The following is a 13321-nucleotide window of genomic DNA, read 5'->3' as shown; positions in this document are numbered from 1 at the left end:
CAGTTGTTACAAAGAGGAAAAGGACACACCTTCTACGCTCAGGCTCACCTCCAGTGAGTCTGCCAGGCACAGAAGGGTAATCAATGAATGGATACAACCAGTAATTCAGATATTCACATGGTGTTTTGGGAGAACCCAAAACTAGAAAATTAACAGGTAGTTTCTGAGGGTGGACCTATGCATCTTATCCAAGCAGTTAATATTAAAGATCTCCATCACTTGTGAAAACTACCTTTTCATTCTTAGCCCTCAACTATCCCAAGCAATGATTTAACATCAGTAAAGCAATGCTTATTGGTGTACCCCCAAATAACATGACACAAAGCATACAATCAGCAGTTTTCTTGAATTCTCTCTCTCTCTCTCTCTCTCTCTCTCTCTCACACACACACACACACACACACACACATACACACATAAATTATACCACTATAAGTTATATAGTTATCATCTTATGACAAGAGAATTATCTGATTCATACAAGTTTGAAGGAATTTAATTGTAAAGTAATTAGGTCCACAGTCAATGTTGAAGCTAATTATCTCTCAACTTTTCAGCGGCTTCCACAGGTATTGATTTGATTTTTTTTTTCTTTTTGTTGGTACTGAGGATTAAACTCAGGGGCACTGAATCCCTGAGCCACATCCCTAACCCTCTTTTATTTTTATTTGAGACAGGGTTTTGGTAAGTTGCTGAGGCTGGCTTTGAAATCACAATTCTCCTGCCTCAGCCTCCTGAGCTGCTGGGATATAGGTTGTGCACCACTGTGCCTGGCAGGTATTGATTTTTTTAAGTTTTCTATTTCCCTTTGAATTTGAAGCACATGTTTTCAAGAGAATCATCAACTTCAACCAATTTTTAAAATTTATGGAATTAGAGTTATATAAAATATTTTATAGCTTTTGCTATTGTTGTTGTTGTTGTTGTTGTTGTTGTTATTGTTATTTTCTGTTATCATCCAATTGGTGTGGAAAGAAAATGGCCTAAGGTAAGAACACATGGACTCAGAGGTGAATGGCTTTGAATTGGTTGATGAGGACCTGAAAGGAACAAGATTACAAAATCAAAGACCAGGAGGTCTGGGGGAAAGACGTATGGATGGAACCAAAAAAAAATTTTTTTAATTTTTTAGTTGTAGATGGACACAATATCTTTGTTTTATTTATTTAATTTTATGTGGTGCTGAGGATCGGACCCAGGGCCTCACATGTACTAGGCGAGTGCTCTACCACTGAGCCACAACCCCAGTCCTGGAACCAAAATTTTTAAAAATCTTGTATCTTGTTCCTTCTTCCATCATTTCTTTAATCCACATCTTCAGAATCCTAAAAAATGAGTAGCAGGCAGACCTTTAATGTATCAACACTTGTAATTATGTTAGAAATAAATAAAAAGCCTAAATAAGGTGCCCAACTCTGGATCTGTTGTTTGATTTTTTTTTAAGCACTATCTTAGCCTAAAATTTAGACTTTTTATGGAAAAGACATTGCCTTCTTTAGGGTCAGTGAAACGAATAGATGGAAAATACTTTGAACAGTGTCATCAGCATTCAGCATAGCAAGCAGCACATCAGAGAAGAGAAAAATTGCTTGTTCAGTCATTTTGAGAGATGTTATAACAAGAATAATCCTTTGCACAGGTAGAATAATACTCCAGAGAAAAAGATGGAGGCAAGGACATTTCTTTTTTGAGCATCCAACTAGCATGGGCCATCTTTTCTGCATACAACAGTGCACAAAATCACACACTTGTTTCTGGTTTCCTGAAGCTGAGGGTAACAAGAACCCATCATGATACCAAGAAGATAGAGGGAATTTAAGTGGCAAATGAAAAAAAATAACAAGTATTGAAACTAAGGGGAAAGACAATTTACGAGGCAATTTATTTCTAAGTGTCCGGACTCAATTTAGTCTGATGGAGATCATTCAAACCCACGGCACCCAGAAGTTCAAATCCTAAAAATTTAGAAAGCCTGTGGGGTGTTAGTTAAGTAGGGGTCAAATTCCTTATCAACAGACTGTCCCCTGTTAAAAGTGGTGCATCTGAGGCTGCAGGATTGTCAGGGGTGGAGCCGGAGCTTAATTAATTGATGACACTTCCAAATACTTCAAACCAGCTCATGAGATAAATCATACTCCAATATAGGAAGTTTTATTACAGCCAGAGATCTCCTAGCATTTATAGACCCACTTGAAAGAGTCCAGAGAATGCTTACAGTGCAAAATGTTAAAACCACCCGCCAATAGAAGTAAGAGTGAAATTTAAAAATCAGTTGGGGCTGGGGCTGGGGCTCATTGGTAGAGCACTTGCCTGGCACGTGTGAAGCACTGGGGTTGATCCTCAGCACCACATAAAAATAAATAATAAAATAAAAGTTTTGGGAAAAAAAAAAAAAACAGTTAATGCCCCTTGGAGACTGTAGCACAGCCAAAACATCATAGAGACTGAGGCTGGATAAGAAAGTAGGTCATTGAATTTGGAACCCTTTAACTTAAATTTGATGAAATATCGGTACAGTGAACTTCTCTCAGAAGTTTTTCTGGCTCAAGGTCAATGGTGTGAATGCTGACGATGCATTTACCTTCACGATGAAACTGGAAAACTCCTTCTTTGGAAACAGAAAACACCTATGTGTGCCCACGCATGTGAAATTTTGAAAGTCCCCTGTTTCCCTTGCTTCCTCTATTTATCCTCTATTTTAAATTTAGAGAGACCTATCTATGTTTTGATTTGAGAGAAAGAATACACATTTGTGTCATCATGTAAGTATTTGGCATATGGTAATTGAGTCACTTACTAAATGTCAACAGACAATTGTGATAGGTCACATTACATCATACTATATAATACTAGTGCTGAACTAATCAATTTGATTTTCTAGGAATCAAATCCTGTTCTTCAGGAAAGTAGTTATGATGACACAAAAAGTTAAAAGTTGTGCATGTCCCCTTGCTGCCTTCTCCAGAGTGCTACCCGATTAAAGATGCTCTGCATAAAATTCCAATTAGCATCAAAGAAACAGGAGCTTTGTTTCATTATGAAGATATCTATTTATAGACAATATTTCTGCACTGAACATTTGCTTTCCTTGCTTATTTCTAAGACCTTGAAAGCACCACCTCACCTCACCCCTGCCCTGCCCCACAAAGCACAATAACATCTGTGGGGTTGATGCAGCAGACTGTCACTGAAGGAGCATGGCACAGTGAAGAACTTGACATCACCATGGGCCATCCCAGTTCTCATGGATTCCTCCAGCCTTCCTGCCCCTGGAACCCCCACTGGTCAGCCTTCCAGAAGAGCCCAGCCCACTGCCTGATGCTGGTGTTTCCTTCCCCTGTCCTTCTGGCAGCCTTTCCCATCTCCTCTCACCTCCTGCTCACCACCCTCACCTCTCCTCCTCACCCCTAGGACTTTTCTTACCTAACTTCGTTTTGCTGTGGTTGATGGGGCCATGACATTCCAACCAAAGCAAGGAAACCCTTGATGGCAGGTTCCCATATTTATTCTCTTTGAGGGAAGCCTAACCTTTTCTCTGCATTTTCTTCTGTTAGGTTGAATCTCATGAAATCATGAATAGTGAGTTACGTTTTATTGGGCGGGGGGGGGGGGGGGGTTCAACTTAAAGGTCCTACCATCGATGTGTTTTATGAGTCAGGGCTTTTCCCTGGGGCTCTCAGAAACTGGTCTCTCTCTTTCTGGTTCTAAGGCGTATTTCCCATAGGCTCCGTTAAGCTGTTCTTTCCTTTATTCATCCTTGAGCAACCTGGGAGTTGTTGCCATCTAAGAGCAACACCACGAAGGGTGGGTTTAGCTTGATCCAACTCTAGTAGAATCCACTCTCAAATCTACCACAGGAAACACAGTGAAGCGCAAGATCCCCAGTCCACCTCCCGATTTCTAGTATTCCTTCATTTAGAGAAATTGTAGGAGCCCATTCCAATTCCCTTTACTCTGAGCTGCTATAGCAAATGGATAACTGTCACTCCTAGAGTGCCTTCCATCCAAGGCGGCTTCTCTCCATCCTGTCACCCCTCTAAGCTGTGTTCCTCAAAACACCCTTAGCCACATCGATTCCCACACTTCCTGCCCACGTGCTCTCTGGGCTGGCTACGGTCCTGTCTAGTTGGGCACAAACAGTTGAATCATAGGAAGGTGGGACATGATGGCCAATTTCATGCGTCAACTTGACTAGCCACAAGGTGCCCAGGTTAAACATCATTTCTGGGTGCATCTGTAAAGGGGAGGGGTTCCAGAGGAGATTCGCATTTTATTCAATGGACTCAGTAAAGTAGGTTACCCTCCCCCATGTGGGTGGGCATCACCCAGTCCACTTGGTGGGCTGAACGGATCAGAAGGGAGATGAGTGAGGAGCTCTCCCTACCTGCTTGAGCTAGGACACCTCATCTCAACCTTGCTCGCCCTCCTACTGGGGTTCAATATGGGCTCCCTGGTTTTCAGGCCTCAGGCTCAGACTGATCTACACCACCAGCTTTCCTGGGCCTCTGGCTTGCAGAGGGCACAGCTGGGGACTTCTCAGTCCCCATAATCACATGAACCAATCCTCCTATTTGTTCTGTTTCCCTGAAGATCCCTGACTCAAGCACAGAGTGACACCTGACCCACGCCTAATACAGACCCCGAGCTGGGGAAGGGGCAGATGGCGGGGGAAAGCTCTGGAGCACCTTCCCACCTCTTCTCAGGTCGTCTCTTTGATGAAGAAAATGCAAGGGACCATGAGTGGAGCCCTAGGCTTTTCTCAACTCACCTCTGTTGGCTTTCAAATTATCACCCATCTCTTACATTTCAACATCAGGCTTTATGTGGTCCTAGTGTTCGATGCTGTTAAAAACGTCTCATTTACACCTGCACCTTATTGACATTTTATAAGGAGTTGAAATAGCTCCATTCAAATGCCACTCTGAGGAATAACTCTGGATTATTTATCAAACAAATTGATTTATCATTTACCTAACACTTACTATGTGCTAAAGATTCTTCTAAGCACTTTACAAATGTTACTTCATTTAACCTTCACCACCACCTCAATGACGTGTGCCTCCAACCCTTTTTGTGTGCATACACACAAAATTGGGGTTAAATTATATATGATTAAGTTTACACTGTATTTCTCATTCATGTTATGAACAAGTTCTCCACTTAAACATATTTTCAAACAATGATTATAAGCAACTTAATATTGCATCAAATAAATGTAGCACAATTTAACTTAAAAAAAAAAAAACATTCGGGCTGATTCCTGTTTTTGATGACTATAAATTATGCTTTGAAGAATATTCTTTTTTTAAAACCTTTGCATTTCTTATTTTTTTCTCTTAGGTTTGGTTTTGATAACAGAAATTTACAGGTCAAAAGAATAAACTTGGAACAATGTATACTCATTTTAGAAGTAAATGAAAAATGTCAGTTTCATTATTTCTCAATGTCCTACAAATAGAAAATATGAAAGAGAGCTTTTTATTTGCAGGAATGCAGGGATGTGTGTGTGTGTGTGTGTGTGTGTGTGTGTGTGTGTGTTGGTGTGTGTGGACGGTAAAAAAAAGAAAGATGGAGAGGGGGCGAAAAGTCCTTCGTAAGAAGTCCAGAGATGACATCAGTTGCTGCAGCAAATGATAGATGGTGTCAGGGGCTAAGGAAAAGATAGAACTATTGTAGTGGATTAGCAATATTGTAAGAACTTGTGCTTAAATTGTTCTGGTGTCCACTTCAACACCAGAAATTGTGAAAAACAGTTGACAGTAAAACTTGATACCAGGACCTCATCTTTACAAGGAAGCAGGGGGGAAAACATGCAGTCCTGTATTCCAACTAGTAGCAGCATTCTTTTTACCTTTCATCATCTACCCATTTGTTTAATAAACACTTGTTTAGTGCCTACTATGTGCCAAGATGTTAGAAATAAAGAAATGAAGGAAATAAATTTATTGAGCTCAAGAGCCGATCATAAAGCAGAGGGAACAAAAATGCAGATAAGTAACTACTCTGGAGGTTGGTAGGTGCTAATCCAGAGACACCGGCAAACACATCAAGTAGGCAGTAACCAGCTGTCCCCAGAGAGTCAAAGGAGGCTTGCTGAGCACTTGAATTAGGTCTTGAGGGATGACTAGGAGTTTGCCATATAGAAAAGGGGAAAAAGGACTTTCAGGGAGAGCTTGGAGCTCTGTCCCATATTCAGAGTGGCCTAACTGCTGTGCCACGTATGAGCTACAGATGTGTGCCTAAATATTAGTCCACTCCACCCACAGGACAGCCATGTGGGACTAGGCGGTTGGTGTCCCTGGGCTCGTCCCTCTGTCTCTGAACAACCCCTACTCCCATGAACCACAGACATGAAATTTTCTTCATGTGCTGTGATACGAAAAATGTTAGGTTCACAGCCCCAGGGAGCCAAGAGGTGACAGAGCTTGGCAGGGTAGCAGAGTAAGCCTGGAGTAAAGGGGACACGAAGCAGCGCTGCAGCTGACCCTCATGGGACATTAACATGAGCAATAAATAAATAAATAAATAGACCTTTGTTGCTATAACCTGATGTAACTTAATGTAAACCAATGTCCTGGTCCAAGCTCTGGAACAGGAAGACCACAAGCTCTCTAGGAGTCACTAAATCAATCAACGGGGCTTATCAGATGATTAAGTAAGAAGCAAATACATTGTCCTCTAATGGCTCCTAATCAGAACTGCAAGAGTCTTCTGGGAATCTTGGTCCAGTTCTGCTGGAGCCAGACAGAGCACAGGTACCAGCGCCCCCCCCCCCCCAAGAAGCTTCTGTAAATGTCTGCCCAGCATTTGTTCAGCCTGAGTGGTAAGACATTGATTTCCTATCACTAAAGCTTGTTCCCCGCTTTCTTTGTGTCTGTAATTCAAATGCCGGCCATCCCCTGTCATCTTTGAGATTTCACTCCAAAAGACAAAACAAAGCTTAAATGCAAAAGCTTTGGTAGAATGCACTGTGGATTTCACTGGAGAGAAGAAGAGAGAGCTCACAATGCACAACAGAGGTTTTGGTAGAGGGGGGAAATACTGCTCACATGAGTCTTTTCCCCACAATCTCTTCTCAGCCTCACAGCTATAACCCTCACTACTCCCCAGTCCAGCAACCCCATCTCCAGACCTCTGCCTGGAACATCTAGGAGTTTGGAGGGTACTAGTTAAACGACTCAGGCACAACACCCGCCAGGTGCTAGGACAGTTGGTTAAAGCAAAACCCACATCCTGAAGTCCTTGTCATCCATATGGCCTTGAGCCTTCTCCCTTAAGTAGTTGACAAGAAAAGGAGTTCTAGAACTCAGTTACCACGTGTGCATCTCTACCCGTGGTGGGATTTTACAATTACAATGTTACTAAAATAAAAATGGTCCTTGAAAATGTGACCCACCTGGCTAATGCCAGTCATCAATGGGGTCTCAATTTGAGCCAGGAGAGTTCCGTGACAGATGGGGAGTGAGAAGAGAGGGTTGAGAGATGGTGCTGCTGGCAGCCCTGGGATGGGGGACCAATTCGGGGTGGCTGCACAGGAGGACAACAGAAAAGAGGCAGATGCCCACAGGATGGAAGGGGGCGTGGAGAGCCGCGGTGGGAGGACACCAAGCACGAGCACTTGTCCGTTTCAAAATCTGGCCCAGGAGGGCTCCGGGGTGGCTTTTATTCTGTCCACATCCTTCCTCTTACAAGTGCGTCCAAGCCACGGCAGAAAGCTGAGCAAACCGTCCTTGCCGCCTCCTGTCAGGACCAGAGCTGCAGAGGGAGAACGCGCCCCGCGCCCCCGCTCGCCCCACAGTGCCCAGGGGCTCACCTTTTGGGTCAGATCGCTGGCCTCGTTGATGTACCGGTCGCGCTCCTTCTCCAGCTGGAAGATGATCTTCCTCTGCTTCTGGGCCTCGTCCTTATAGCTCTGGATCTCCTCCTCCAGGTTCCTCTTGGTCTGCTCGTGGAGTTTCACCAGGTCTACCTGCTTCTGGGTGGCATTGACCGCCTTGAGCATGTTCTAAAATCGGGAGAGCGAAGCAGCCATGTCACTCGTGATGTTTGAGGATTCAGGGTTCCGTTCACCTCCTATCTCATCCCTGAAATAATTAGATGCCTTGTCTTTGGTATGAATGAAATAATCATATTCTCTATGGACTATAAAGAGCCTACTGTGTTAATTTGGCCCAAGGCACTTTAAATACTCCTACAGATGCAGTAGGCAAACCAGCATCCCTAAGAAGCAGGCTCTATGTTGCTCCTATTTTAAGGGGAGAAGCAAAGACTGAGGGTGTTAAGCTACTTGTCTACAAGTTCATGTGACAGGGACGTGGCACGGCCAGGACTGGAATCCATAGCTGGCTGACCCCAAAGTCTATGCTTTTAACCCTCATCACAGCTCCAGTCTTTATCTAGCGAGGTTACAACAATTGAACCCAATCATATAACTCAGACTTTGACCATGAAGGGAAAAAAATCTGTTTTTAAAAATGCAGATGCCGGCCGGGTGGAGTGGCACAGGCCTATAATCCCAGCAGCTCAAGTGGCTGAGGCAGGAGGAGTTTAAAGCCAGCCTCAGCAAAAAGCAAGGCACTAAGCAACTCAGTGAGACCCTATCTCTAAATAAAATACAAAACAGAGCTGGAGATATGGCTCAGTGGTTGAGTGCCCCTGAGTTCAATCCCGGGTACCAAAAAAAAAAAAAAATGCAGATGCCTAGAATTAACAATTTCACTCCTAAGTATATGCCTAAAAGAAATGAAAGCAAAAATTGTGCATGAATGCTCATACTAGCACAATTCACAAAAGCAAAAAGATGGAAATAACCCAAATGTCAATCAGCTAATGAATATAAACAAAAGATGGTATGTCCACACAATGGAATATTATTCAGCCATAAAAATGAATGAAATATTGATGGAGACTACAACATTTATAAAACCTGAAAACATTGTTTTGAGTGAAAGATGGCAGAAACAAAAGGTCACAGAGTGCATGATTCCAGTTATAGAACTATCCAAAGGAGTCAAATTTGTAGAAACAGAAAGCAGATCATGTTTGCTAGGGGTGGGAGGATAGGGAACAGGGTTTTCTTTTGGAGTGATGAAAATGTTCTGGAACCAGATAATGTTGGTGATGGCAAAATATTGTGAAAGTACTAAAATGTACTAAACGTCACTAATGATAAATGTTGTTAGTATATTTTACCACAATAAAAAATTATATATGTGTGTGTGTGTGTGTATGTGTGGTTGTGTGTGTGTATTTTTTTTTAAACGTGGATGCCCATGTCCTAGCTCCAGCATTTCTGATTTGGTGGATCTAGAATGGGACACAGGCACCTACATTTTTAGGGGGGGAAGTTATGTGTTGATCTCCAGTACCAAAATGGAAACATGCCTCGGGGCTGCCCAATATCCTCTAATGTGGAGTGAACAGCCGTGCATCCCAGCAGCCATGCTCAACAGGAGGGTCCACCTCCTGGGAAGGGGACATGGGGGAGGTGCAGAGAAATGGAGGGCCAGACAGAGTCGAAAAGAGGGAAGATGTGATCCACGCAGGATACAGAGATGTGTGGAAATGTCACGGTGAAACCCATTAATTTGTACAATTAATACCAGTTAATGAATAAAAGAAAGGAGGGAAGGAGGGAGGAAAAAAGGAAGGGTGAGTTCATCACACTAGCCACAACTGAATGACCCTGCCAGGGACTTTTGAAATAGAGCCTTCATTAGTCTCTCTCTCTCTCTCTCTCTCTCTCTCTCTCTCTCTCTCTCTGCACGTGTGTGTTTGTGTGGTGCTGGGGATCAGACCCAGTGCCTGTGCCTCTTAGGCAGACAATCTACCACTGAGCTGCACCCCCAGTCCTAGGCTTTCTCTGTAGAAGAGGAAAAATTGGCAGCTGTTGGTCATGGCCATATGGACTGGCAAACAGAGAGACAGTCTTCCCTGGGAGGAAGCAGGAACTCTGCAGGAAGTCTAGTGGTGGGGAGAGAAGCCTTTCTTCCCAAGAACTGATTCCAGGCCAGGATCCTCTCATTTCCTGAGGCCCCTGTATCCTGAAGCTTCTTACAGTTCCTTCTCAAATCTGTAGCTAACCCAGACTTGCAGCTAGGTCCAAAATCCACTCCCCTCTAAACAGGTCAAATACCCGCCCATAAAACATTGGTTGTGTAATGACACAGAAAACAGAAAAGGTCAACTTTGTTTGCAGGTGTTTGATAGACATTTATTCTGTAAAAGACAGACACTTTGACACAACAATGAAAGAACCACAAAATCTCCATGTTGCTGCCTGTCAAAACTATGTCATTCATGCTTTCAGTGAAGATGGCATTTCAAATCAGTGAGGAAAGAATTTATTATCAATACAGGTTGATTGCATACCTGCAGAGCCCAGTGCTAAGATTACAATGGCCAGGAAAAATAATTAGAAAATACACCCTTCCCTAAAGGAGGAAACAACATTAATTAAAGCAAACAAATGAATGTAAAACTGCTGTTGTGCTACATGTCCTATTGTGACATAAAACCTATTAGTTGTTTACCAATATATAAAAAATAAAAATGAATTAAATGTTGTGCATGTTAAAAATTAATTTAAAAGCTGGTTATAGTGGTGCACACTTGTAATCCCAGCAACTCGGGAGGCTGAGGCAGGAAGATCACAAGTTTGGGGGCAGCCTCAGCAATTTAGCGAGATCAAAGGCAAATTATCAATACCCTGTCTCAAAATAAAAAATAAAAAGGACTGATGAGGTAGCTCAGTGGTAAAGCACCCACCAAGTGCAATCCTCAGTACCAAAATCAAAAATAATTAATTTAAAAATCTAAATCCAATAGTATGATTAATATGTATACATATATAGCTTAACGGAATAATTTCCAGGATTATAGGGGGAAAGAATTTGAATGATTTTCTTAATGAGTGCCTAGCATGAAAAGAAGCAATCTCCTGCTATTTCCGGAGATTTCCTAAGTAGTCTACTTTAAAGGGAAGCATAGTTTGTTTTGTTCACATTTATTCAATTCTGGGAAACCTAAAGGAAAGGAATGATTCAAGTCAGAGTGAACAAAGGCTACTTCTACTGTGATGAGGTCACACTGTCCTGGTCACCCCTGCACACCTGTGGCTTCCCAGGAAACCCTTGGGCAGGAAAGTTTGCCCTAAATCCTTGAAAGTAGTCCATCTAAATGACTGTCAGTGGACTCCTCTGGAAGGAAGAAAGAGAGGGCCCTGCCTTCAGTGGAGAGCCTCCAGGTCTTTAGGCTTCCCCAACCCCTCAGCTCTGGACCTCTACAACAACCTCAAGAGACCGGAGGGACAAGGCCCCAAAACAAAAACCTACAACAATCCAGCAAGGATAGATGGAGGAGAGGTTAGACTTTTTCTATAACTGTCTGCCATTTTCATCCCTAAGCCTTCAAAGTAAAAATCTAATTAGTCCTTGCACTTATAATTTTTGGATTAGCCTAAATTGTAGATTATAGATATTAAATTCAGAAATTTTGATCAACGGCTTAAGATGCCAAATAACACACCAGTAATGAAAACAGAATCTGCAAAACACTCTGAAATCCCCGCTGGTTTATATGCTAATTCTCCAAAGTCCCTTTGTGCTCTCCCCTGATAATGCAGTTTCCATTCAGGGCCAGAGAACGGTAGACTGTGAGCAGCTGCTTAGGGGGAAATTGAGCACTATTATTTAGTCTAATCTACCTTTGTTTGCCTCAGAGTTTTCTTTCCCCATTCAACTGGTTGCAGGCAGATATAATAGCACTAAAGAAAGACATTTATTCGCCATTGTTACTGTAACAAACTCACCTTATTTAGTATTTCCCTCTCTCTCAGAAGCTCATCCATGGCTTTCTTATCAAGTTCTGCTTGTTTCTTTGAAGCCTCCACCTCTAAATCGTCAGGGAGAAAAATAATAATAAATGCAGGGTCAGCTTAAGAGAGAATCTGCCAAAGTCGTACAAAAACAGCTTTATGTGTTTGTCTGTAGCTATAAAACCACTATTAGTTGAGTGATATGTGATCTTCATTTTAACTCAGTGAGGAGTCATCCCCACACACACACTAAAAAGAAAAAAAAAAAAAAATTGAGGCTTAGACAGATTAAGCCAGATGAGAAGATTCTCAGCCAAGAGGTGACAGGGTTAAGATGAGAAGCTTGGCTTCTCTGACTTCAAAAAGTCCTTGCTCTTTAAATCGTTTTTATTATATCAGTAAGTAGAAAAACAGATAAACAAAAGGGAAAAAATATAATTCAACCAGAATCTACTTAAGATTTTGGAATTTCACTTTTTCCTATGAAAATATGCATGTAAATGTAAACAAATATACAAACACACACGCTGAAAGGGAACCATACTAGACACGTTATTTTGTAGCTTGCTTTTATAATTAACAAATATAAACTAAATGCCTTTCCTTATTATACACATGCATTACACTTTTTTAATAACTCCATGGTTTTTCATTACATAATAAAATGCATAATTTATTTTGCCAAGCCTCCATTTTAAAATTTAAGTTGTTTTTTTGTTTTTTTTAATGATTATAACCAATGACCTTGTTAAAGTTCTTGTTCATTTGCTCCTCTAATGGAGGAAGTCCTGGATTTTTTTAAAATTTCTTTTTTATATGTAGATGGACACAGTACCTTTATTTTATTTAGTTATATGTGGTGCTGAGGATTGAACCCAGTCCTGATACATGCTAGGCCAGCGCTCTACCACTGAGCTGTAATCCTAGCCCTTAGATTTTTTTCTTTTTAAGATATTTCTCGATTTTACTGGAGAGATCCAACATGGCGGCGGGCGGGGAGGCAGCACTTTCAGTACCTCCTCAATAACGGGGTCAGAGAGACGCATGGATACGCTTAGATTCTACCTGCTGAGAAACTCCTAGCAAAATTCCACTGAAGAGAGACTGGCCGGGAATTAGTAGGATTTTTGGAGGTGACAGTTTGCCCCAGACGAGTGAATCTCCGCCACGCGGCGCAGAGGTCCAGACCCGCCAGCCGCTGCCCGCACAACTCAGCGACCGTGGGCTAGCCTCCAAGGCGCAGCTTAGCAGGAGCAGCGCAGGGACTCTAGGAAGAGGTCTCTAGCCAAGCCTTCATGAAATAGCGAACCAGGAACTGAAACCAACCAGAGACAGACCAGTCCCACCCCTCCCTTCGGACACTCCAGCAAGGAGCCTGGGGCCCACCATAGCAGAGAGGTGACGTCACCGGAGTTCGGCCAATGGAATTCCTTCCCAGCGGAATCCACTTTAGCAGGTGTGTGACTCCCACCCCCTCCAGATACAAGCAGCCGGGAAACCTCGGGA

At 42.5% G+C, this 13321-nt stretch overlaps 1 protein-coding gene across 1 annotated transcript in view; it reads right to left on the bottom strand.

The window, feature by feature from the left end:
- The window catches only part of Cfap58 (cilia and flagella associated protein 58), a 103478-nt gene that overhangs the window by 67620 nt on the left and 22537 nt on the right, over positions 1-13321 (bottom strand). The window contains exons 8-9 of the mRNA XM_046450449.2: positions 11810-11892; positions 7814-8005 (exon numbers count right to left, since the gene is read on the bottom strand). Coding sequence (XP_046306405.1) covers positions 7814-8005; positions 11810-11892 — 275 coding nt within the window. The remainder of the gene's footprint in view (positions 1-7813; positions 8006-11809; positions 11893-13321) is intronic.

The sequence above is a fragment of the Marmota monax genome, unplaced genomic scaffold (genome assembly GCF_021218885.2).
Source record: "Marmota monax isolate L192 unplaced genomic scaffold, Marmota_monax_Labrador192_F-V1.1 WCK01_AAM20220418_F8-fsc00004, whole genome shotgun sequence".
Lineage (NCBI taxonomy): Eukaryota > Metazoa > Chordata > Mammalia > Rodentia > Sciuridae > Marmota > Marmota monax.
Note: the sequence above shows the minus strand (reverse complement) of the source record. Positions and strands in the feature narration are given on the sequence as shown.